The sequence below is a fragment of the Bos grunniens genome, chromosome 10 (assembly GCF_055505025.1).
Source record: "Bos grunniens cultivar Pamir isolate PY7600 chromosome 10, Bosgru_T2T1.0, whole genome shotgun sequence".
NCBI lineage: Eukaryota > Metazoa > Chordata > Mammalia > Artiodactyla > Bovidae > Bos > Bos grunniens.
In genome coordinates, this window is record NC_141174.1 from 45,302,751 (window position 1) to 45,328,965 (window position 26,215).

Genomic DNA, 26,215 nt, shown 5'->3' on the forward strand with positions numbered 1-26,215 from the left:
AAAGCTCAACATTCAGAAAACAAAGATCATGGCATCTGGTCCCATCATTTCACGGCAAATAGATGGGGAAACAGTGGAAACAGTGTCAGACTTTATTTTTTGGGGCTCCAAAATCACTGCAAATGGTGACTGCAGCCATGAAATTAAAAGACGTTTACTCCTTGGAAGGAAAGTTATGACCAACCTAGATAGCATATTGAAAAGCAGAGACATTGCTTTGTCAACAAAGGTCCGTCTAGTCAAGGCTATGGTTTTTCCAGTGGTCATATATGGATGTGAGAGTTGGAGTATAAAGAAAGCTGAGCACCAAAGAATTGATGCTTTTGAACTGTGGTGTTGGAGAAGACTCTTGAGACTCCCTTGGACTGCAAGGAGATCTAACCAGTCCATCCTAAAGGAGATCAGTCCTGGGTATTCATTGGAAGGACTGATGATGAAGCTGAAACTCCAATACTTTGGCCACCTGATGCAAAGAGCTGACTCTTTGGAAAAGACCCTGCTGCTGGGAGGGATTGAGGGCAGGAGGAGGGGACGACAGAGGGTGAGATGGTTGGATGGCATCACCGACTCAATGGACTTGGGTTTGGGTAAACTCCAGGAGTTGGTGATGGACAGGGAGGCCTGGCATGTTGCAGTCCATTTTCAGGCACAACTGAGTGACTGAACTGCACTGGACACCACTCCTCTCCTGGCCATCAGAGCTACTTTCCCCATCTCTTTTCTGTCAAAACTCATGGCTTCAGCAACCTTCTAAATCCACACTGAGAGCCACGACCTGGCTTAATGACTATGTAGCTGAATGTGTAACATAAGTTAGGCCCACAGAAGTCGCTGGGTTGCAGGAGAGTCCAGCAGGACAGGAGGACTTGGTGGGGTAGGGGAGGGACCCTGAAGATGAGTCCTGCTGTTGGGAGATGATGCTCCATGAGTAAGTCTGCTCTGACCTCCTTAGCACACAGACACTCGGGCACATCTTCTTTCTTCCCAGGCATTCATGACATTTATGGCCCCAAGACACAGGCAAAGATGAGGCAAGTGCTTAGGAGCCCTTGATTCCAGGAAGGAGGACTGACCTGGATGAGCCGGTGTAAGACCAATTTGCACACTTCCTTCTTATCACTGAATGAAAGCTCCTGCTTGGTCATGAGGACCCCATAGCGGCTGTAGAACTCAATGTATGTCCACCTGGAAAACCAAGGCAGACCTGAGGAGGCAGGCTGGAGGAAAGCACATGCTGTCTGTGGACCCCACAGGCTTACTTGCCACTGTTTGGGGGGCCTTGACCTTTGACCCAGAGATGCTGGGACACCGCCCAAGCCTCACCTGAGCACACTTGTGTGCTCCCCGGATGACTTCTGTTAATGCTCCACTTCAACAACTGTCTCCCCTGCCCACTCCAGACCGCTGTCCCAGGAGCCCTGGGGGGGTAGCAGGTGACCCTCACTAGGACAGATGGGGTGGTGGGTGGGGACAGTGGCCTCTGTCTACCATGCTGCCCGTCTATCACCCTCTCTGCCTTCCCACGGCATGGTGGGATATCTTATGGACAGATCTGCCGGAACACAAGGCAGTTCCTCCCTTGGTTCTCAGCACAGACCTGAAGTTGGGCACTCTTCCCCCCAAATGAGGAGCTGACAACATACCTAGAAGGGTAGCTCTGGGCACTAATGCGAATCGTTTCTAAGACGCCACAGGCTCGCAGCTGCTGAACAATTCTTTTGGAGTCAAACCTTAAGGACGATTTGATCATGTATTAAATCATCATAGTTGACAAACAGGCCCATAAACAGTGTAGCAGACCTGCCCCGACTGTGAGCTCCTGGGGACCAGGATCTGCCTGTCTGACCCCCAAACCCAGCAGATACTTGATAAATACGTGTTGGATGTCATTGAGGGTAGCACCTCTGTGGAACAGTTCAGAAGCCACACGGAGGACACGGAAAGGACCAGTTGATTGTTTCTTTTTTTTGGAGTTTCAAATCAGCTTTCTAAAGACTATCCAGTGTGAATTAATAGTTGAAGAATGTATGATATTTGAGAATAGTTCCAATTAAAAGTAAACTATTGAAATTTAGGTTATTAAAATAATAAATATGAAGCAGAATATATATACTTGCATAAATATATAACTTCTTTAATCTACCATTCTTCGTTATGATGGTATGCCATCACTTGGACTAAGAGGAATGTATTCCCTAGGTCTACATCCAAACTGTTGTTCTGTACTTACTACAATTTTGAACCACAACATTTTAAAAATATTTTATGTCTTGATAAAAAACTTTAAATTATTGTAAGAAAACAATTAATAAATAACCAACATTTAGGAGAAATAGATCACGGAAATCTGCTTCAGTTTTTAGATTCAAATGAATAAATGTTTAAAAGTTTTTGGTAGATACACAGTAACTTAATTCCAGTAATTTGACTTTCAAAATATTTACCTCAAACTAACTTTTTAACATCTGTTTTACTCTTTATAGTATGATCATTTAGAGGGCTCCAAAAAACCATATGCTAATCTTAACAGATGCAGAAAAGGCTTTCAACAAAATTCAACATTCATTTATTATAAAAATTCTCCAGAAAGTGGTAAAGAGGGAACCTACTTCCACATAATAAAGGCCCTGTATGATAAACCCCCAGCAAACATTATTCTCAACTGGGAAGAACTGAAAGCATCTCCTCTGGGAGCAGCTGATTCTGACCAAGATGGCAGGAGCAGCTTTGTGGGGAAACGACAACCAGAGTGAGAGAAACATCCAAGTTCCCCATCCTAGCACCTACACATTGCTATGTTCCCTGTACAAGACACTCCCCAGGTGGCCCTCTGGCCTAGGTCTGACCCTCTGAGGACCCCAGACACAGGACAGTGCAGCCCCTAAGGTGCCTCTCAGCTCGAGTCACCTAAGAGACCCTCTGTAACTTCTACTCGTGGGTTCGGGTCTTCCTCTTGGGGCCCCAGACAATAAGCCTAAGACCTCATGCCAGGTTTGAAGGCAAAACTTCAGACCCCTCTACAGCCTTTCTCCTGCAAACACATACAAATTCTCACCATCAAGGAAAATGTTCTGGCTTTCTCAGTTGCATAAGCCCTAGCCGTAGAATAATTCTTTCAATCTAGCCCCTTTGCTTAATCCCGGAGATGAGCCGGCTTAGCCAGAGGGGTTGAACTAATACTAGATGTAGAGGGCAGACTTGTTTTGAATCATTTAAAAACCCAGAAATAGTAAAGTTCTAGACAATTATAAGCAAATTCTCCAACATCATGACAGAGACGGCTTTCTCGGTGTTTGCCCCCACCCTCCTCTGTTGCAGAACACTTACTCAAAGGGCAGTTTCTCATCATTTGGCTTAATGCATCGGACATAGTGGGGAGTGGTGGCGTTGAGTGTCTCCATGAGCAAGTACAGAGAGCTGCGGAACTAGGAAACAAGGTCAGGCGACAAACATTGCCCTGAATATAATAACGCTTAGATGAAGGTTAAAAGAAAAAAGGGGCCTCTACTGTATAGCACAGGCAACTCTACTCAATGTCCCGTGGCAGTCTGGATGGGAGGGGAGTTTGGGGGAGAATGGATACATGTATATGTATGGCTGGGTCCCCTTGCTGTTCATCTGAAACTATCACAAGATTGTTAATCAGCCATACTCCAGTATAAAATAGAAAGTTAAAAAAAGAGGTTCAACCTTGATAAGTTACTCAAGAAGAGGAAAAATGAAATTCATGCATAAACATCTATTATGAAAGGTTTTAGTCTATGACTGGGTTTATCTCAGCATATCCTGCTGTTACGGACAGAGGAGTTCTCTGTCCAATACTCCCCAACAGCCAAGGGCTTAGTGAGGCAGGTTATTGTGCAAACATACAGTTTGCTCAGGTGTGTGTAGCCTTAGAGGTGGAGGCACCATGACGATGAACTACTACTCTTCTTTGCATTTATATTAGATTTGAAGAAGCCCAGTGCCAGTGTCCATGTCCATGGCTTCCTAGGTAATGCAATGGTAAAGAATCTGCGTGCCAGTGCGGGAGACATAAGAGACATGGGTTCGATCCCTGGGTCTGGAAGATCCCCAGGAGGAGGGTGTGGCAACCCACGCCAGTATTCTTGCCTGGAGAATCTCATGGAGAGAGGAGCCTAGCAGGCTATAGTCCAAAGGGTTACAAAGAATCAGATACAACTGAGCACAGCACAGTGTCCAGGCCCAGAATGGTCCCACCCAGCCCTGATCCTGCCCTCAGCCTGGCTGGGCCCTCAGCCACTCTCTGGGTACCTTGCTCCCCACGGTGCTCCGGAAATGCTTGTTGTTTGGCTTGATGACTGGCTTTGCAGATTTCACTGTGATTGCTGAACCAAATGGGGAAGAAGGAACTGGATTTTCTTGAAAAAAGTTGGCACAGAGATGAAACTAGGAAGAACAGAGAGGGTTTTAATGTCAAAAGTGTTTGCCCACAGTCCTCAGCTGGTATAATCGAGGAAAAGGTCAACATAATCCCAACCTGTCTAAACCAGTGGTGGGTAAAGTAACAATCCGGGCCAAATTTCAGTTCCACAAGGGGATCGCCCTCACTGGGGATGCCTGATGGTTTCTTTCCCAGGAATGAGAGCAGGAAGGAAACCATGTGAATATCTGTATGTGGGTATCGCTCCACCAGTCAGAAAACGAGATAATCTTCCTCCTTCTGTGCCTTGGCTCATGTTGCTTCTGCACTTGGAACCTCTTCCCTCCTAACCTCACATTCTCAGCCCCACAGATTTAACTGTTGTTCAGTCACTAAGTTGTGCTGGACTCTTTGTGACCACATGGACTGCAGCCTGCCAGGTTCCTCTGTCTTCCACCGTCTCCTAGAATTTGCTCAAATTCATGTCCAATGAGTTGGTGATGCTATCTAAACCCTACCCATTATTTAAGGTTCTATTATAATATTTTCAGCCCCACTCCCTTCAGAATACCTTTCCTGGTATCCCAGCATGTATTAATTCCAACTTCCTCTGAGTTATCTTAATCTTTAATCTGTACCTTTTTTTAAGAACTACTTTCTACTCTGCATCACTTTTTCCTTTAAATGCCTTATCTCTTAGAGAAGACCTTATGTTTTCTTCTTTTAAATCAGACATTGAGAATCTCCTCTGGGGGAGAATTCTTGCCTGATGTATCCTGTAGCCCCCATGGAACAAGTAAATGCGAAATTCCCAGGCCTCTGATAGCTTGTGGGTTTAGTGGAGAGACCCATCTGTGCTTCATGGCAATCTGAATCCCTCTTGAGGAATTCAGCATGCTGGACCCCAAGCTGGCCTGGGGTGAGTATACATACAATCGGTGAATTACGTCAACTAATTTGGTACACAAAATACAGACTATTTCTACATTGAATTCTCTGTCATAGATCAATTTTAATAACTGAAGTTTCCATGGCCTGTGATTTATTTATGACCATTAGGGGAAGTGCTCAGGCTTATTTAGGAAACTGTCAAAACACCTGAGCATTAACAAAGGACAAGGGACCTTCAAAAACAAGGAAAATAAGTATGATAATCAAATCTTCACAAAAAATGAAGGACTGTGGATGAAACATCCTTATTCTCAAACTTTAAGAATTTGAGTTCTTAAAATTCTTAAATTGAGAAAAATGTTTAAGGAGGAAAAGAAAAAGCCAGAAGTTACTCTTACGGTGACACTTCAGCACATGGTACCATGGATTCAAGGAGCCCACGTTCGCAGAGCAGCATCCTGCCTTGCTTTGGTTTCCTTGAGCACTTACTTAGCACTGCCTTCCACGAATTGCTCTCATCTGGGAGGTAGGTTGCTCCCTGTGCGATGTGAGCTCCTTGAGGTCAGGAACCCTATCTGTCTTGTTTACTGCTGTTTCCCCAGAGTCTAGGACCGTGCTTGGTGTATGGTAGGTGCCCTATAAATATCTGTGAGTGAAGGTATAAAGTGTGAATGACTTTTTAAATGATCATCTTCACTGTCCTTCCTCTCTATCATCGGCACATTTGATTTTTGATTTTGCATGTAGTAAAAATTTGAATGCTTTCAGAAGCTAGAAACATATTTTAGTGCCAATTCTAAAATGGTCATTTTTTGTTTATATATGAAACCACCTTGAGTGGCATCTAGATTTCTAATGAAGAAGGACGATACAGCTGGGATTAAGTATCTTGGACTAGTACTGGATCTTCTGAAGCATCTGGCCAGCTTGGTATCCTGTGAAAGTTTTTTGTTTTCTGGGTAGACATTCTTATACAGTATTGTCTTTAAAATTAGATTGTCTCTTCTATATTGAAAGCATTTTTATATTTTCTAATTTAAAAATTAGTATTTTCTTATAGTGTGCAATAAAGCTGAAGAAGGATGTATGGTTTTTGCAAATACTTTAAGAGTAGATAAAATTTTAGATTTGTAAAATTAATATATTGTACTGGCACAAAATAGTTTTAAATTATATTTTAAAAAGCTCTCTAAAATTAAAAAAAAATGCTCATCACTATACTAATGAGGATGATTTTTTCTATGTAGAAGCTACAATTTATTGTTACAAGACAGGTAACATGCACATGTTTCTTTCTCTTGATACACATCTAGGTCCATGTCAAGTACACAATGAATAACATCAATTACCCTTTAGTACTTTACAAACCTTGCTTGCTCTCAGGATTTCAACCAGCATGTCATAGACGGTATCTCTGTTCTTCTCAAGGAAGCCTTCACATTTATACTCTACCTATGCAAACAAAGGCATTATTTCCAAAGAGGCAAAAGCTGAAAGCATCTAAGTACCACAAGTTTCTTTTCTTTTTTTTTTTTAAGAAAGATTAATGAAGGGGCTATAAAAGCAATGTTTTAAAAAGAGATCCAGTTTCTGTTTGTCTCAGCAACCTTATTATATTATAGAAATCTTGGAAAGCTGGGGCTGTGTCATCTGATGGGAAGCACTGTGTTCTCCCACTGCCTGGACTTCTCACTGGCCACTCTACACTCACCTACACTCACCTGTTAGTTTCCACTGGCCACAGGTGGGTGACTGTTCCCTGTTATATGTGCAATTAATAAACGAAGACCTCACTTAGGGTTCTCTTTGCCTTTGAAGTCACCAGGAGGAGCAGAAAAGCTCAGTGGTATCCTCTGAGTTCAAACAGAAATGTCTTCCTGAATCAGCATTAATGTGGTAGAAAGAAAAGAAAAACTGACCAGCTGACCACACAGCTTTCCAAGGCACAAAACCCTTAGAGTCAGATTTACAGTGGGTTAGAGTTTGGTTTAGAAAAACCCTCCATGAAGCCCTTTCTGATTCATAGGCTTCTTGAATCTGTAACAACAAAATAGCCAGAGTGGCTCCTTAAATATTCAAATCTCTAGTTAGTGACAAAGCTACAGTCATCAAAACAGTATGGCACTGGCATAAAGACAGACACATAAATCAATATAACAGAGCAGAGAGCCCAGAAACGAACCCACACTTTTATAGACAATTAATCTATGACAAAGGAGGCAAGAGCATACGGTGGGGAAAAGACAGCCTCTCCGGTAAGTGGTGTTGGGGAAACTGGACAGCTACATGTAAAATAATCAAACTGGACTACTCCCACATCATGCACAAAAATAAATTCAAAATGGATTAAAATTTAAATGTAAGACCTGAAAACATAAAACTTGTAAAAGAGAACACAGGTAGCATGCTCTTTGACATTGGTCTTAGTAATACTTTGGGGGATATGTTTCCTCAGACCAGGGAAACAAAAGCAAAAATAAATCGGGCTACACCAAACTAAGAAGTTTTTACACAGCAAAGGAAACTATCAACAAAACAAAAAGGCCACCTACAGAATGGAGAAGTTATTTGTGAATGATATATCTGAAAAGGGATTAATATCCAAAATACAAGAACTTAGATAACTCAACTACAAAAAAAGAATCCTATTTCAAAAATGAGCAGAGAATCTGAATAGATATTTTTTCAAAGACAAACAGATGGTCACCAGGCACATGAAAAGATACTCAGGGCTACTAATCACTGGAGAAATCCAAATCAAAGCCACAGTGAGATAAACCTCACACCTGTCAGAATAGCTATCATTGAAAGGACAACAAATAACAAGTGTTGGTAAGGATGTGGGGAAAAGAGAACACTCGTGTACTGTCAGTGGGCATGCAGATTGGTGCAGCCACTATGGAAAACAGTATGGAGTTTACTCAAAAAATTAAAAATAGAATTACCATTTGGTCCAACAATTCCACTCCTGGGGGTGTGTGTGTGTGTGTGTGTATATATATATCTCAAGAAAACCAAAACACTAATTCAAAAAGATATTTGCACCCCTGTTGTTCATTGCAGCACTATTTACAGTAGTCAAATTTCTGGACTGTTATTTTAAAATGTGATATTCTTCATAAATAAAAAAACATTTTAAAAATTGTGAACAAACAGGCTCTTGGGGTGCTGGAATGTGGAGGCAGAGAGGGTGTTCAGGGACCCCTGACAAGGACTCTGCTTTGTCCCATGGGGAGGAAAGTATCCTTACTGGTGCACAGTTTGGGTTAGGAACCAGGAACGCTGGCTGGCTGTAAATACACCCGTGTGAATAAAGCAAGAGGACTGTTGTGTAAGTTCTTCCAGGCTGGTGTGTGAGCCACTAGATAAACAAGCAATGGTGTAATAAATAGAGAGCTTTCCCAGGAGACTGTCTGCAGGGACTGTGTCCCAGGCAGCTGAGTGTCTCTGTCTGGGCTCTGAGGACCACGGCAAAGTGTGCTGACGTACTGTATCTAAGCACAGCTGCCTTGTTCTGAAGATAATTTTATTTTCCTGGCTAATTAAATTGAGAATGTAAGCTAACGCTATGGCATGTGTGGTTTCTTCCCTCCAATCCACAGTCCACACAAAATGCAGCGTTGTTAGCTCTCTTAAGAGGATCCTCTTAGAAGTACCAAATGACAAGAATTAAATGTACAGAAACCATGTACTATAGACAGGGTCTCTTGAAGTAAATCCCATATATGTGCTTTGCAGGAAGTCTGATACCTTTTTTTTTTTTAACTTGGGATCACAACTGAAATTATAAAGGACAGCTAGAAAATATAACTTGCTACATCAACACTCGTTTCATGAGCATCTCTTCAGGAGCCTATGTGAAAAACTAAAGCACTAAAAGGTGATCATGTTTAACAGCGCTCCTCTTGCCCACACAGGTTATTACAGCTGAGCAGCTGGCTGTCCCCTCCACTGCCCCTGTGGGCACCCAGGCACGACCAGCAGACTGACCCACAGCATCAGTGGCTAGGACACACAAGCCCAGGCTGTCCCCACAATCCCAAGGTGCAGGCCAGGCCACAGGAGTAACACCCAACTGGGTAATAAAGCAGACAGCAGGAGTTTTCTTGAGGAAGGAAAGTAAGATGAGGAAGCATGTTTAGGGCAGGTGGCTATGGTGAATTGTCTTCTTATCCTTCCATCTTCTAAGCTTTCTTTAATTTGATTTTTTAAAATAATTTTTGAAATTAAAGTAACATTTTTCCATAAGAAATTGGAGACATACAAAGAAAACAAAGATCACCTAGAAAACCCATCATCTTGAGTCAATCTATGTTACCAAAGTAATAAATAAATTATGACAATAGAAAAGCAAAGGGTCAAAAACAAGACATAGCTTTCAGTGTAGGAAACACCTACTCTGTCTTTTTTAAAAGTTTAATGTATTTTGGCTGTGCTGGGTCTTAGTTGTGGCACACAAACTCTATGTGTGGCATGTGAGATCTAGTTCCCTGACCAGGGGCTGAACCCAGGCCCCCGCACTGGGAGCATGGAGTTTTAGCCACTGGACCACCGGGGAGGTCCCTATCCAGTCTTGATTAGAACAATTTCATAGAGAAAATAAACTGATAAATGGTTAATGAACTTACAATAAGCCCCAAATCAGAAATGAGGTCCACTGGCAATACGTTTATCTTTAAAAAATATAATCGAAACTCATGTATTATGTGATAAAGCCAAATTGAGAACTGTCTCACACACACACACACACACACACACACACACACTTGCATACACACAAGTATTCCTCATCACAGCCACACGCTAAGTGTGACAATTCTGACCAGAAAAGCCCCTGGCTTGCCTGCTCATCCCAGGGGACAGCTAGACAGCTGTGGGCAGACAGCTCTGCTCCAGACTTTCACTGTACCTTATCTGCAAAGTGCTGGATGATAAAGGAGGTGTTTGACATTCTGGGTTTTTCAAACAAAGAGTTTTTGTTGACAAAATTATTATACAGCTTTTGAAGCCAGTTTTCATCAGTCCCATGTGGTAACTGGAAGAGAAAAGCAAACCAAATAGCAAGTAAGACAACCAGAGACAAAAGATTAACTAAGGGGAGGAAAAGTGCTAATTCTAAGAAACCAAGATGAGCTGCACTTCCAAGTGGACTGCTTGACATGGGAGGCTCCTTTTTTAACAGCAATAGAGGCAAGAGTCTGTCTTTGATCTTATTATTTACAGTGATATTTCAATAGACATTTTACCAATGCTCTTTTAGAAGAACAAGATGTTATCAATGAAAAGGAAACAGTGATATAATCATATAAGGATGAAGGATTTTATTTCTGCAAAACTGGCAGTATTTTAATATTTTTTCCCAAAGTAGTCTAAAGATTCAGGAAAAAGTAGCATAAATTCCATTAGGTGAAAACAATTTTTATTCTTGGTTGAATGGAGAAAGGTTGGCACCGAAATGTAGTCCTTTCCATCTCCCGCCTCAGGAAGAATTTTTCTTTTGTTTTACTGCCTAGTTAATAACTCCCTCCTTGAACTAAGGTCTTAACTACTTACACTAAGCTAGTTGCAGAACTTGTTCTTGATACTGGTGATTTTGAAGCTATCACCAGCTATATTCAGCCTGAACTCTGTGAATCTAATACTACATAGTGTCCAAATGACATCTGCAAACTTCTTTGTGACACTGGTCACCTAGGGACTATCTCTGTAGTGTTAGTCACTCAGTTGAATCCGACTCTTTGAGATGTTAGGGACTGTCGCCCGCCAGGCTCCTCCTGTCCATGGGATTCTTCAGGCAAGAATACTGGAGTGGGCAGCCATTTTTTCCTCCAGGGGATCTTCCCAACCCAGGGATGCAACACAGGTCTCCTGTGTTGCAGGGAGATTCTTTACCATCTGAGTCAACAGGGAAGCTCTGTAGATTTGGTACAAATATTCCTAGAGCCCACACTGGCCTCTGAACCCCGCCTCCAGTAGATCATCCCAGAATGTTTGGCCTTGGTGCTTGCCTTTTAATCTTACATCACTGCAGGGACTAAAACATAGGTGGCATCAGAAAGGATGGTTTGTGAGAAGAACCATGGAATTGAGAATTATAGGGAGAAAATACCAGTACGTCTTCAACATTATAATCATGGACAAGTGAAGTCGTTCAGTCGTGTCTGATTCTTTGCGACCCCAGGGACTGTAGCCTACCACACTTCTCCGTCCAAGGAATTTTCCAGGCAAGAGTACTGGAGTGGGTTGCCATTTCCTTCTCCAGAGGATCTTCCTGATTCAGGGATTGAACCCAGGTCTTCCACATTGTAAGCAAGACACTTTACCATCTGAGCATGGAAGGGGGTGATAAATCTTTGGAAAAAAAAATGTGTTTAAACATTAAAATATCAATTTCCAACCAAAAAGACCAAATATCGTCCTAAGGGTTATTTTTTCCTATGGCCCCATGAAGGCCACTGCTAGGCTGACTCACTATAAAGTTGTTCCTCCCAGAGGGTAATAACAATAGGAAAATTCCTAGAGACTCTTTTCTCAATTGTATGATGTTGATTTTTCAGCTGTACCTCCCAGTGGATGACTCATGGAATCAGGAAGTAAGAGAAAACTCAATTCCTGTTAGTCATTAACAACTGGAGTGTGGTCACTTGCTGTTTCCATGTCTACTCTATATACACACCCAGAGACAGCTTCAAAGGGCTCCTCCCTGCTGGACATGACCTAAGAGGTCATGCATGTTACCCATGGGTGGGCTATACATGCTGAGGGTGGGAGGTTTACCCGGCCTCCTGGGGTTCCTGCTATGGACTGCTGTCCCAGAATTAATAGCCAATCAACTGGTAATTGATCAATCAGGAATTTACATGTAGATTTTTAAAAATTCTATTTGGAAATAGGCTCATCTATTATTGCTCTGAAGTTAAAGAAAATTATTTTTAAAAGTTACCAAGCATTCTTCATCCAGTAACTCCAAAATGCCCATTTTTGCTTCAATCAGGTCAATGACTGGTTGGTTGTCATAAAAGTCTATCAGAGTCCAAGGAATGTCTTCCTTCATATACTCTTCTTGTTCAAGTTTAAAGACATGCTGGAAATCCACAAGTTAATATAGAAAGTAAAAGAGAGTATTAGAGTGTGCTTCTGAAGAACAGGACATAAACATTTGGAAAATGTAGGCACATGACTTGATTTGTAATGTTTATGGAAGCCTTCGAGGTGCATGTCACTCCCCTTTCCCACAATCAATGCTGCTGAGGTCCTAACCTGGGTCTAGTTGTCATCTTGCTGCCCAGGCTGAGTGGGTCCCCACATCCTGGGGTGTAAACTCTGGACCAGCCTGCCACCTTTGGCACTCAAGGCGGTCCTGGAGCCTCTCCCTGCTCAGCCACTGCTGCTGTCAAACATGGAGCCAGTCTCTTTGATTGGGTTAAGAGCAAGCCCACCCGAGAGGGCTGGCTGTGGCGCCAGTGTGAGAGGCTAACAACTTGAAGAGCTTTGTGCATTACTTGTTTGAGCCATAGGGGTACAGGAAAGGCTTCCCAGAGGGCTGGCTCAGGCTCATCCTGGCTGCAGGTGGCAGAAGGGGGAGGGGTTGCGAGGAGAAAGGCTCCCATGGGAGAATCCCACTGGGAACTGAAGGAAGCCCAACAGGTGGCTGGGAACTGGACAGTGCCCACACAAGCTAGAGAGAGAGAGAGAACACACAATGGTAATGGCTGGAGTGATAGATGGGCCTGCGGAGGACGGCAGAGGGGAAATCATGCCAGACCAGATTCGTGGAGAACCCCCAGAGAATCTCAGTCCTGTGGCCTTTTCCTGGGGACAATGAGCACCCATGGAGTTCATGTCGAGACTTAGGTTCTGGAAAGGTAACTCAGTTTGGGGGTGGGAATGGCTTTGAAGAGGCCAGAACTAGAGGGGAGAGCCCAGACAGGACTCAGCCCAGGGCTCCTCAGAGGCCGGACACTGTGCAAGGAAGGGGAGTAAGAGCAAAGAGGCTGGGTGAATGCAAGGCTCAGGACACCGGGTCAGGGGTGGGGCTTTAACCACAGAAGGGAGCATAGACAACACCGAGGCCAAAAGAGGAAGGTGGCAGGGTCCCTTTGTCATGGCTTACCTCCCAGAGGCTACTCAGATGCAGGGGTCCAGCAGAGGCCAGATTTATGGGACAGGAGCCAGGAGAGAACTCACTAGGGCTTATATTTTAAGTCATTACCCCTCCCAGGAGGATCTGCCTATTGATAGATGACTCTAACAACATCAAAGGGGGAAAAATAAGGATTTAGTGGAAGAGGAGGAAAGGCAGAAAAAAAAAAGAAAAGAATGGAATTTCAGCCTCTGATGTGTTATTTTCAGAGTGTCTCGCATATGCATCATTCTAAGGTTCTGGTGAATGTGTGTGTTGCGAAGCAAGGTGGCCCTGGAGTCCAGAGAGGGGCAGGATCCACATGTACAATTTGACTTCAGGTGAGTTATGCAGCATATCCACTTGGAATAAATCTTAGTTTCAATTTTAAATGCTAAACTTCCAGGGAATCCATGAGAATGATAACAGAGTACAAATGTGGGGTGAAATTTAATGCTTATACATGGACTAACTCTGGAGCAAGGAATAAGAAAGCAAAGAAGCATTTACTGAATATCATTCAATATTAAGTCTTCTCTTCACAAGAATACTAGGAAAATACAACTGACCCGTTTTCAAAATGAGAAAACTGAGGCTCAGAGAACCCAAGGCCCCAGGGGAAGGAGGTGGTAGATCTGAGACTCAAATCCACTTCCGTTTCAGCAAAAACTCATGCTCTCTATGATGTCACACTATCTTTTCCTCACGAGTTGTGTGGGATAAGCTGAATTTCAAAGACAAGCAGGAGTTCTCCAGGTGAAGAGGAAGGGATGGGAAAGGACAGGGGCAGGCGGGTTGTGGCAGAGAGTAGGTGCAGATACCGAGGCTCACAAGGACCAGAGCCTGCAGGAAACTAAGTGACTTGGTCTGGCTGGAATGGGTCTGTATCCAAGAATGGCAGGTAATGAACTCAAACAAACGTTGGCAGGTGCCTCCACAAAAATGACATCGGATGGGAAGGTGCAGTTTCAAGAAACAGCCACAAGATGGTGCAGTGAGCCAGCATGTGACTCTTTAATGCTGGTGAGATTTGAGGAGGCCAAGAGCCAGACTCCGACTCGCTCCCTGTTCAGACAGACAGACAGACAGACACAGCTGAGAGCTAGTTTCAAGAAGGCAAAAAAGTCACCTACCAGGTTAAACTGCTGTTGCAGCTTTTCATTAGCATAATTGATGCAAAACTGTTCAAAGCTGTTCACATCAAAGGTTTCAAAACTGAAATACAATTTAAACTAGTTAAGACATAACTTGAAGGACATACATACTTGCTTATAGGTTAGTATTCTTCACAACTTTAATAGTGTAACTGTTTTTTATGTTTTCTGTGAGTTTTAAACATGCTTCAATTCTTGTTTTAACCATCCTAGCAGTCAGCTTGTAAGTCTCTTTTTTCCAGGCTGCCCCAGGAAGGAATCCGGTGTGTACAACACACCTACTTGAGGCAGGCACTAACGTAGGCATGTGCACAATATGGCATATCACATAATCTGTACAACAACACTGACATCAGCCTTATTATCCTCAGTTCACAGATGAGGAAACAAGACTGAGAAGTTCAAAAATTTGTCTGGGTCACACAGTCAGTGTCAGACTTAGCTATGAGTCCACCTGACTGTAGCACTTCTGCTCCCAGTGAAAACAGCAACATTGTCTCCTGTGCCCCGACTCCTTGCTGAAGGCAGAGGCAGCACAGTTTTGCCTCCCAGAGGGGCGCTTTCATAGTCCTCAGAGGAAAAGAGCAAGGTCACAGCCCAGCAGACCCCTTCAGGCCCAAGGAAGACATGGCCCCACCTCCGTCTTCAGACTTTTCAATGGCTGCCGCCGGAGTTGCAGACCCAGGAGCTGAGAAGGCCGGGAGATAACAGCATGGAGAGTGGCTGGAACTGTGTGGGACCCGTGATAACCAGGTCTGCCCTACAGGATGGTTGCTGCTCAGCTCGAGCCAGCTGTGGCCATGGCTTAATCAGATCAGGATGTCTGGTCACCTGACTCTCAAAGAATCCAGAAACCTGGACTTTTATGTGAATTACCCCACTCTGTAAAACACGATGTCAGAGAAGGCGATGGCACCCCACTCCAGTACTCTTGCCTGGAAAATCCCATGGATGGAGGAGCCTCGTAGGCTGCAGTCCATGGGGTCGCAAAGAGTCGGACACGACAGAGTGACTTCCCTTTCACTTTTCACTTTTATGCATTGGAGGAGGAAACAGCAACCCACTCCAGTGTTCTTGCCTGGGGAATCCCAGGGATGGGGGAACCTGGTGGGCTGCCATCTATGGGGTCGCACAGAGTCGGACACGACTGAAGCAACTTAGCAGCAGCAGCAGTAAAACACGATGTAGGCTGAACAGAACTGGGGCACCTGATCCACCACCTGGGCAGAGGAGCATTCCTGCCAGGAGGAATCCAAGCACTTTAGGTGTTGGTGCTGATGCCCATCACCACGCTTAACCCTAACACCACCCTAGGTGAGGGGCTGCCCTCACCCCACTGTTACACATGACGGTCAGAAGAGATGGTGACGGTCAGAAGAGATGGTGACCATCAGAGAGTAGTGCCAGACACGCGAAATCTGACCCCAGCTCGTGGTGACTCTAAAGCCTTAGTTCTTAATTGCTCTAATCCTGAGAGGTTCCTGCCAGCTTCAACCACGGGTCCCCTGGGAGTCTCACGTGGCTGAGCCCATTTGGCTCAGTACAGAATTTCTGGGGAGGTTAAGGTCCCAGACTGTCCATGGAGCAAGAGGAGAACCCAGAGCCCTGACAGCCCCATTCCACTAGTGCCCTGTGTGATCGAGAGGCTCGGCCGGCTGGACACTGCAGACAGGCCACAGCTGGGCCTGGAGGGGAGGCAGAAGGGCCTCACTGTGCCCTGAATCCCACAGCTGGGGTCAAAGGCAGGACTTCCTAGGGTAGAGGCGGGATGTCAAACATCAGTGACATTCCTTTTCCTGTTCACATCGGAATAATCCTTATGGTTTGTAAAGATGCATTCATAATTTCTTCCATTTGACCTTGGTGATATCCCTGCGAGAGAGGCCCCATCTTACAGACACAGAAACTGAGGTTCAGTGACACCCTCCAGGCCATACAACGGGTGTGGTGCAGTGCTTACTCCCTGGGGTGTGACTCCCGGCCCCAAGCCCTTCCAGCTAGGCGTCCAGAGAACATAAACATCTGCCTGGCTAGGGAACCACAAGCCTCCATGACGTCCGGAGCTGAAATCTCAAGGCTCACAGCTTGGGCTTTCATTGTCTTCATGCAGGGTAACTTTCCCTTTCAGGCCACCTTATTCCCAGCTCACCCTGAGCTCAGCTCTCGCAGCAGCTCCAGGTGTGCAGGAATGAGGGCTAATCCACCCATGAGCATACTGGAGAAAGGCATGAAAGGATTCACTCCAGACAGTACCACTCTTATTTAAAGGGGAGAGCTTACTTTTTTGGAGGGTGAAATGAATTCATGGGTGACAAGTGAGCATGTTACCATTTAAATGTTTAGAGAGGGGTTTAATTTTAAAATTTAAATTTAAAACATACTCTAACAAGTTCTTAAAAATTTACAGTTCCTCCTGTCTAAAGTTAGCCCACTTAGCCAAAAATTCAAATTCCTGATTACCGTGGTCTATCAGCTTTGTGGATGCCTGCCTGCTGTTCTCCTGACTCCTAATTCTCAGCTGCCCCCTCTCTTCCTGGTGCCTGGTTAACCAGTGGCACATCCATCCACTTATTCCTTTCCCAGGAGCCACCCCAATCTCTGATGGCCTCTTCCTCCACTAAAATTTAAGTCCCAACAGGGCAGGGGCCAGATGTCTGTTCTGTTCACCCATCACACCTGACACAGTTCCTGGCACATGAATATGTGTTCTTGAATGAGATAATATATTCTTAAAAATAAAGGGCTATTTATTTTTGAAAACACAGAAAAGAACAGAGAAAAATATAACAATCACTTATTTCCATCACAATGAGAGAGACTGTTATTAAGCAGGACTATTTCCATGTAAAAGTCTACTTAGATGATTACTGGCTGCTCAAATCCTTACTTTTAAGGTAAATAATTTACTAGACTACCCCAGCAATGTAAGAGTTTTATAACTGTTGACAGATACTATTAATTGGGAGTCACATGTATTAACTTAGAACCCAGATGGCAACCCATTCCAGTACTCTTGCCTGGAAAATCCCATGGACAGAGGAGCCTGGCGGGCTACAGTCCATGGGGTTGTGAGAGTCTGACAAGACTTAGTGACTAAACCACCAAACCACCACCGTGTTAAACAGGTAACACCCCTGAGTCTATTTCATACAAAATAACTATTTCTCTATATTTGGGTAGAAATTCTGCCTGCCTCACCCTGCAGCAGGTAGCAGCTGGCCAGCAGAGCTAGCTCGCCCCTCCATATGGGAAGGGAGGAGGGTGAGTTGCTTTCTCCAGGGTGTGAGGGGCTACTCGCCAATTCAGGTGGAATACTCCGTGATGCCTTCCCTGGGAAAATCTGCCCTCCCGCTCTGAGAAACCAGGGTTGGTCCTGGGAGGGGAAGGGGTTAGGCGCTTGAGGCCAGCCTCTAACAAACAAAAGCCCAAGTGCTAACTCCTCTCAGAGCTGGCCACCATGCTGGCCGGGCTTCCCTCCCTCACTCTCTCTGGCTACTCTATTCTTTAAGTGTCTTTAGGATGAGTCTGACCCAGAAAAGCAGGACTGGGCAAAGAAAAGAAGCTAGAAAAAACCCTCCAGTGTGGTAACTTGATCCACCAAATGTATCAGAATTCATGGAGAATGGGCAAACACATGACCCCTATGATCCGAGAACGGAAGAGGATGTAGGCACGAGGGGCCTGGTTGGTAAAAGGCTCGGGTCTGAGCCTGCCTCTGGCCCTGTGCTCGCGGGCAAGGCGCAGGGCCTGTGGGGCTGTCAAGTGGGAGAGGCATGTCAGGGTTCTACACTTCATGTGGCCTCTGCAGGAAAACAGAGGTGGGTGCAATCTTCACGTGGTACTGGGTTCTCCCACCAGCAGCGCAACCGTGAATGAGTCTTCCTAAGCCTTGGTTGTTTTATCTGTAAAATGGGGACAATTATAAGGTTGTTTAAGGAATAAAAAAGTGCATGGAAACCACTCAGCATGGTAGTTGGCATGCACTCTTCATGTTGGCCATTCCTGATTTAGAATTTTTTTAATGCACCCTCCACAAAAGACACTGTAGCCCAGGAGACTGTACTTAACATCCATAGACGCAAAACCAGAGAACACCATCTTCCTGATCATGTGAAACACAAAAGAACAACCAGACTAAAAACGACCTAAAGATAACAGGCATTTGACATTTAAATGAGGAAAGACAAGCTCACCGAAGAGAATCTTACCCATAAATGTCCAAAACACCAATAAAAGTGTGCTGCTTGCCTGAAAACTGCAAGGCTTGGTTAATTCTCTCCACAATGTAGTCAAACAGGTGAGCGTAGATCTTTTTGGCCAGTGCATCCCTGGCATTGACAGCCTGGGGCCTGGTCATGGGCTTCACCACTGTCTCGGAGGTTGTGACGATCTTGCGATTACACAGCCACTGAGCGACTCTGCCACTCTCCAGGCCCAGGAGCTCACAGAACACCTCCAGGTGATCATCATCTTCCTTTAGAAACAAAAGACACAGCCCCATCAGGCCATCTAAACTGGCACTGGCCCACTCAGCTGTGCCCCTCGATCTAGGCACAATCAGGCCTCACAACACAGAGCCAGGGCTGGGAGTGAAGCAGGAGGGCCCGTGGGGGCATGGAGCCTGCACCTGGTCCTAGGCTGGGCACCGCTGTGGTGATGCCAGGAGATCCCAGGCTGTGCCCTACCCAGATTTTCCTTCTGGCCAAAGAATGTCAGTAGTGATGTTTAGGCCACAGAAGCAATCCTCCCCCCTCTCCCGTGCTTGTGGACACAGCCTTAAGGCCTCTCTCTGCCCTTTTGTATCACACCCAGGCCACCTGTCAGAGCCAACACTTGCCCTGTAACTCTTTGTGTAGCTGGGGTCTGCCCAGCGTGGGGTCTGGCCCAGGAGAGACCTCAGCGTGTTGTCAGGGAGAACGTGGTGGGCTCCCTGAACTGAAGTGGTTTTCCAGCCAACGTGAGGGCTGTGGTGGGGGACTTCTGGATGTACAAAGTGAATCTTGTTTCTCTCCCAAGCCTGGGCATGAGAGCTGCCCCACTGGCCAGCAGACTAGGAAAGGTCTGCTCCTGCTTTAGGCAGCAGGAACTAGGGGTCCCTGTCACTAGGCAAGGAGATGCAATCCCATGTGACTGCATACCACCATTCCTCTTGGGCAGGGAAAACTTCCCAGATGGGCTCATCTGTAGACAGCATCTCAGTCAATTGGGAAAATCACATGACTGCATTTAAAAAGCATCAGGTTATAGTGGCTCTAACAACCTAAAAAGTCCTACCACCTCCCTACTGCCCACCCACATCCCTTCTGACCAATATCACAATAAAATAAAGCATGTCAGGACTATGAGGTTTGGTTGAGCCATTGGTTTCCTTCCTTCTAAGCAGGAACCCAACCTTCTGAGACAAAAACACCCAGCTATAGGGGGAAATGCAAAGGGGCAGCAAGTTTTAAAATATAAGATGGCTTCATTCAGATTGAATTTGCCCAATATTTCACATTCTTGATGCAAATGAATGAAAATTATTTTCTACAAAGATCTGACATTTTTTGTGTGTGGGATTTGTCTTCTAAGATTGATAGACAAAAGATTTTTAGTCTATCAATTTTAATTCCTTCTCCAAAATGCTACCTTCACAACAAACTTCACAGAACAGAGTTCAAAGCCAGGGTATTTGAAAGTCGTATCTTCAGTCTATGTGAGTTTCAGAAGAAAAAGTGCAGAAGCCCATTTCTGAGGTAAATGAGCCAGGACCCAGTGGGAGAACTACCCCGCACATCTTCCAGGGCTGTCATCACCTCCTCCAAACTTCCCAGTCCTTTGTGAACTGACTCTGCAAGGACTGGATACTGGTGGGGATGGGGCAAGGCACTTAGTGTGATAATCTGAAGAATTACTTCCTGGTTACAGGGCAACAGGACTGATGCACTGAGCCAAAAAACACATCCTCCACATCTGCTCAGTGCTCTCTCCCCTTAAACTGTAGGTACCAGAGCTGAGAAATGAACAGGTGTACAAAATTAACAATTGTTCTCATCGGTTGTTCTGGAGGCACTGTTGTAAGACGGAATGTCTCAGTCATATGAAAAATTCATGTGTTGAAGTCTTAACCTGGAAGTGGGGCCTTAGGGAGGTAATGAGGTTTAGATGAGGATGGGGTCCCTTGATGGGATTAGTGTTCTTATAAGAGGAGGAAAGAGAATAGAGCTTGGCTTTTCTCTGCCCTGTGAGGACACAGCAAGAGGGCAGCTGTCTGCAAGCCAGCATCTTGAGAACTCAACTGTGTTGGCACCTTGATTGTGAACTTCCAGACTCTAGGACTGTGAGAGAATAGATTTCTGTTGTTAAGCCATCCGGCCTGTGATATTTTGTTATGACAACTGGAATTGACCAAGACACACATTGTTAGTACAAAGCTTTAACAGCAAGGAGATTTTGCATTTCACAGAAACATTGTTAACATGTGACTGTCCTCGTTACATGGATATTGCTGAGGATAACCACATACCTCACAGCAAAACATAGCATTTGTTGCCCAACACACATATACAGAAACTTATCTTGTGTCCATGAAACGATGAAATCGGTCACAAAACTTACATGGAAGCCGATTTCCAGAGAGGAAGCCAGCACCACTGGTGTTTCATTCAGGCACGTGTCAGGAGGCAAGACGCCTCTAGAGCCCTCGAGGTTCTTCATGATCTGTGCCCCTCCCCCACACAGTTTCTGACCTCACCCGCCACTTCTCCTTTCTCTCACTGTCTTTGCATTTACCAACCTTTTGGCTATTTTTTCAATAACACTTCCTGCCCAAGGGCCTTTGTACCTGCTGTTCCCTCTACTTGGAATATTCCTCCTCCAGATATAGACACAATTTGACTTGCTTACTGAATTAGAAAGGCTTTCTCTGGATGCCCGATTCAAAAGGCACAGCCTGTCCCCACCTATTCTGCTATACTTTCCTTTTTTAAATTTTCAGCCATGTCCTGTGGCATGTGGGATCTTAGCTTCCTGACCAGAGAGTCAACCCACACTCCCTGCATTGGAAGTGTGGAGTCTTAACCACTGGACTACCAGAGAAGTCCCATTTTCCTTCTTTTAAAAAAATAATTTGTATTTATTTTTATTTTGAGCTGTGCTCAGTCTTTGTTGCTGTGCAGGCTTTTCTCTAGCTGTGGTGAGTAGGGGCTGCTCTCTAGTCGCGGGGTGCAGGCTTCCCAGTGAGGTGTCTTTTGGTGAGGAACACAGGCTCTAGGGAGTGTGGGCATCAGCAGCTGTGCTACTCGGGCTCAGCAGTTGTGGTTCCTGGACTCTAGAGCAGACTCAACAGTTGTGGTCCATGGGCTTAGTTGTTCTGCAGCATGTGGGATCCTCCCTGACCAGGGATTGAACCTGCGTCTCCTGCATTGGCAAGTGGATTCTTTACCACTGAGCCACCAGGGAAGCCCCTTATTTTCATTTTTAATGGTTATTGCCAGCTGCCAGAGCCTATAACTTTTACTGTGTCTCCTCCCCTCCATTTTCTCCCCCTGATCAAAAGCTTCATGAAGGCCTTCTGATTTTGTTTTGTTCACTGATGTTTCTCCAGAGCCTACAACAGTGTCTGGCACATAGCAGGCTTTCAGTAAAAATCTGTTGAATAAAAGGAAACCACACAGGGGCTGTGTTTCCCCCTTCTCTGCTGTTGCAAGGGGCAGAAGCTTTCCTCTTTGAAGGTAACGCATGGAAACCCCAATCTTCCTTGTTCCTGTTAAACTAGTCTCCCTAGTAGGTCCAGTGTGCCTGGTGCTGAAATACAAAAGCAGGGTAACCCTGAGAGCTTCTGCTGATCATCCTCCCAGCACAGGATGGGGGAAACAAACACATATCTTACGCTGATCACTGATCTCTCGTTGCCCACTGCTGCAATCTGTACATTGCCCAGATGTAGGATGGCCGCCAGAACCTTAAAAACGTCCATCTGAAAATCTTCCTTGAAACCTGAAAACAAAATGTTTCCCAAATTAGGAATATTCCATTTCTTCTCTTGCATAATCACTAGTAAGATAAGCACGTGAATTCTTTCAGGACCCTCTAATACCGTCAGTGCCAAGAGATGGGACAGGGTACAAGGGAGTGGACCCCAGGGAGAATCTGGCTCACTAGTTTGTCTCTCTAGTTTGACGTGTGCAGACACGCAATGTAAACTGTTCGGCCCACCAGGCTTCCCCTCTGTGGTGGCTGCTAGGAAGTTCAACTCAGAAATTAATATCTGAGAAACCATTTCATGTCAGGTTCCTGGGAGAATTGGCTCTCATTTATTCTGTATGTTGTGCTTACTTTTTTAAATAAATAAATTTTTAAACTTTTTTTTTTAATGTGGACCATTTTTTTAGAAGTCTTTATTGACTTTATTACAATATTGCTTCTATTTTATGTTTTGGTTTTTTTTTTTTTTTTTGGCTGCAAGATATGTGGGATCTTAGCTACCCAACCAAACTCACAGCTTCTGCTTTGGAAGGCAAACTCTTAACCACTGAACTGCCAAGGAAGTCCCTGCTGTGCTTTTTTTATTGGTATGTTTTTTTCTTTTTTGTTCACAAGCTCCCCAAATGCTTTTTATGGTGGTGCTGGAAGGACTCCATTTGCCCCTCCAGCTCTGCACCCTGCTCTCTGACCCAGGGGGCTGGTCTGTTTGGACCAAGGTGATGGGTTTTCATGCCCTCTGGTTGGGTCTGGCCAACTGGTACCCTGTCAGGAGATCAGAGGACAGGAGGAGAAGGTATTGGTACATCTCCCCATCTCTTTCCTTGAAGTTGCCTCAGGCTGGCTGTGCAGGAGGTATCTATTCCAGATCTGGTGCTGACTTTTCCCAACCCTCCTTTCAGGCTCAACTAACACCCCTGTGCCCAAACAGAAAGAGTTGTTATTTCCAGGCCCCTACTGCTTCTTGCAGCCCTCTCAGCCCCACACAATTTGCAATTTGTATTTGCTCCCTTGGTAAATAAACTCTCCTCCTTTTATCTTATTTGAATGTGCCCCATGTTCCTTGCATGGGACCTTGACCAATATAGGTGGAATATCACTTGTGAATGAAAAGAGTTGCCTGCCGTATCAGCAAACAATGGATGCTGTGGCCATCAAGCTCTCAGCCACTATCACTGCCCCCAGGGGTGCACCCTGAGGGGACTCAGGATGGAGAAAAGCAGAATACTGGTCCTAGGTAGCTAAGGTGCCTATCAAAGGAATGATTTCACTGAGCCCAGACTGTTGCATCTTCCCATATATATGATAGAAAAGCGCTGAATTCCTTAATTTGAGATACCTGGTTTTCTTTAACTAACAGTAATATTTTGATGTTCTGACTACCTGGTCTTTGCTGTAAGACTCCTATATATCCTGGCTCCTCCCTTACCTCTTCAGAGCAGTCCCTCAGAGCTGTCTGAGAGGCTGCATCCTGGGCTCAAGCCCTGCTTTGTCTACTGAATAAAACATAATTTTCAGTTTTAAGGTTGTGTATTTTTTTTCAGCCAACAGGAGACCCTCACTTCCTCCAGCAAAAAAGCAGCAGGCCCTCAATGCCCAGAAAGAGCCATTGTGGTCACTGCTGCTTCCGACTTGAAGATACCTGGAATATCTCAATAGCAGCTAGGTCATGTTCCAAAAGAATTTCAAAACCTGGAGAGTCTTTTCTCCTTCAAAGACCACACAAAATCAAAGTCACATATGATTTCATTTGCTATATGACTCAGGGAGTTCAAACTAGGGCTCTGTAACATGCTAGAGGTATGGGAAAGGGTGGGAGGTGGGAGAGAGGGGCATATGTACACCTATGGGTGATCCATGTTGATGATGTATGGCAGAAACCAAATCAATATTCTAAAGCCGTTATCCTTCAATTAAAAATAAACAAATATTTTAAAAAGTCAGATATGATTTCAAACCAAAATTACATAGATGCCTCCAGTTCAACCAGAGTCCAGACATTTGCAGTCACCCCATTTCAAGCTAACATTTCCATCTGAAGGACAGCAGATTCTAAAAGAAATAACCTGGAGAAGGAAATGGCAACCCACTCCAGTGTTCTTGCCTGGAGAATCCCAGGGACGGGGGAGCCTGGTGGGCTGCCGTCTATGGGGTCGCACAGAGTCGGACACGACTGAAGCGACTTAGCAGCAGAGGTTTGTTAATTTTGATACCCTGAAAAAGTTATTGTTCAATTTCCTGTTGTTTTTATATTTTCTGTTTCATTGACTTACCCTCTGATATATATTATATCCTTTCTTCTGCCTATTTTATGTTTCATTTTTCTTTTTAAAAAAAACATTTTAAGGTGGAAACTGAGGTCATTAATAAAAAACCTTTCTTATCTAAAGTAAAAAAAAATAAAAAAAAATAAAAGAAATAACCTCCAGGGCATCACCATGATAAATGACAGGTAAGTGATGAGGAAAAGCAACTAAAAATGCAAACTTGGAGAATCTGCTCTGGCACTCCCACTCTCTGCATAATCCATGACTAAGCCCATGCCTTCCAGAACTGACAAAACTGAAATAACAACTCCAAAGCAATGACTCAAAGAAAGAACTTAAGACCTTAGTTAAGTAATTCTCTTCAGTGAGATAAAATCCTTGCAAAAGCACAGATGGCTTGAAGTGGGTTTCAACAAGAAACACAGTGGTCAAGTTCCTTGAACCTGAGGTCCAGGAAAGATCTGTTTCCAGAGTTTTCTTTCTGACAGAGATCTTAATGGTCAGGCAGAGATCAAAGGATAAATTAAATGAGAGTCAGCAGAAGAACAAAGGAAGTAAGCTCTTGATCAAAATGCACCCCATTCTGCTCCCTCAGGGGGTAACTTGTGGTCTGCTAAGGTCCTTGAGATATTGTGGTTTGTATTAAGAAATATATAAATTGGCCTTCATCTAGTTTCTGGCACAGAACTGCTAAAAGCCTGGGAACTTCCTAAGTGGTGAGAGAGACTTCTGTCTTTTGGTAATGAGGCAATTTTGGAATGCCCCCTGGGTCATGTGTGGATGGGGCCTGGTTGCCAGGGGAAGCAACCCTGCGATGAGAGTGGGAACTTTCAGTCTCACCCCTCAACCTTCGGGGAGCAGAGAGGCACTGCAAGTTGGACTGACTGCCAATGGCCAATGATTTAATCAGTGTACCTGTACTGAAGTCTCCATTAACCCCAAAAGGACAAGGTTTGGAGAGCCCTGGAGTGAACCCATGGGACTGGGGAGAGTGATACACTCAGCACAGAAGTTTTTGCTCCTTCCCACATACTTGTTCCTATGTATCTGTTCCAATGGGCTTTTCTTGAGCTTTATATTCTTTCATAATAAACTGGTGATATACTAAGTAAAATGTTTCCCTGAGTTCTGCGAGCTGCTTTAGCAAATTGGTTGAATTCAAGGAGGTGGTTAAGGGAACCTCTGATTTACAGCCCTTCAGTCAGGAGCACAAGTAACAACCTGGACAGGAGGCTGGCACCTGACATGGCCGGGGGCGGGGCTGAGCCCTCAACCTGTGAGATCGGATGCTTTCTCCAGGAAGACAATGTCAGCACTGAGTTGAACTATAAGACACTCGGCTGGTGTCCAGGGAATAGCGCGGTATGGGAGACCCCCGTCCCAGCAACACACTGGAATTGGGTACCAGAATCATTGTAGTATGTCAGAAACAGAG

The 26,215-nt window shown here is 44.7% G+C and overlaps 1 protein-coding gene across 4 annotated transcripts in view; it reads right to left on the reverse strand.

The window, feature by feature from the left end:
• The window catches only part of MYO5C (myosin VC), a 117,837-nt gene that overhangs the window by 55,504 nt on the left and 36,118 nt on the right, over positions 1-26,215 (reverse strand). For 3 of the 4 annotated variants that reach the window (XR_015134491.1, XM_086320970.1, XM_086320969.1), the window contains exons 9-18: positions 22,422-22,528; positions 18,760-19,025; positions 14,531-14,612; positions 12,219-12,359; positions 10,185-10,310; positions 6,644-6,727; positions 4,276-4,410; positions 3,328-3,425; positions 1,644-1,730; positions 1,074-1,185 (exon numbers count right to left, since the gene is read on the reverse strand). Coding sequence is in view for 3 of the 4 variants with exons in the window: in XM_086320970.1 (XP_086177096.1) it covers positions 1,074-1,185; positions 1,644-1,730; positions 3,328-3,425; positions 4,276-4,410; positions 6,644-6,727; positions 10,185-10,310; positions 12,219-12,359; positions 14,531-14,612; positions 18,760-19,025; positions 22,422-22,528 (1,238 nt within the window). In the remaining variant the exon portion in view is untranslated. The remainder of the gene's footprint in view (positions 1-1,073; positions 1,186-1,643; positions 1,731-3,327; positions 3,426-4,275; positions 4,411-6,643; positions 6,728-10,184; positions 10,311-12,218; positions 12,360-14,530; positions 14,613-18,759; positions 19,026-22,421; positions 22,529-26,215) is intronic. The other variant, XM_086320971.1, reaches the window with a different exon arrangement.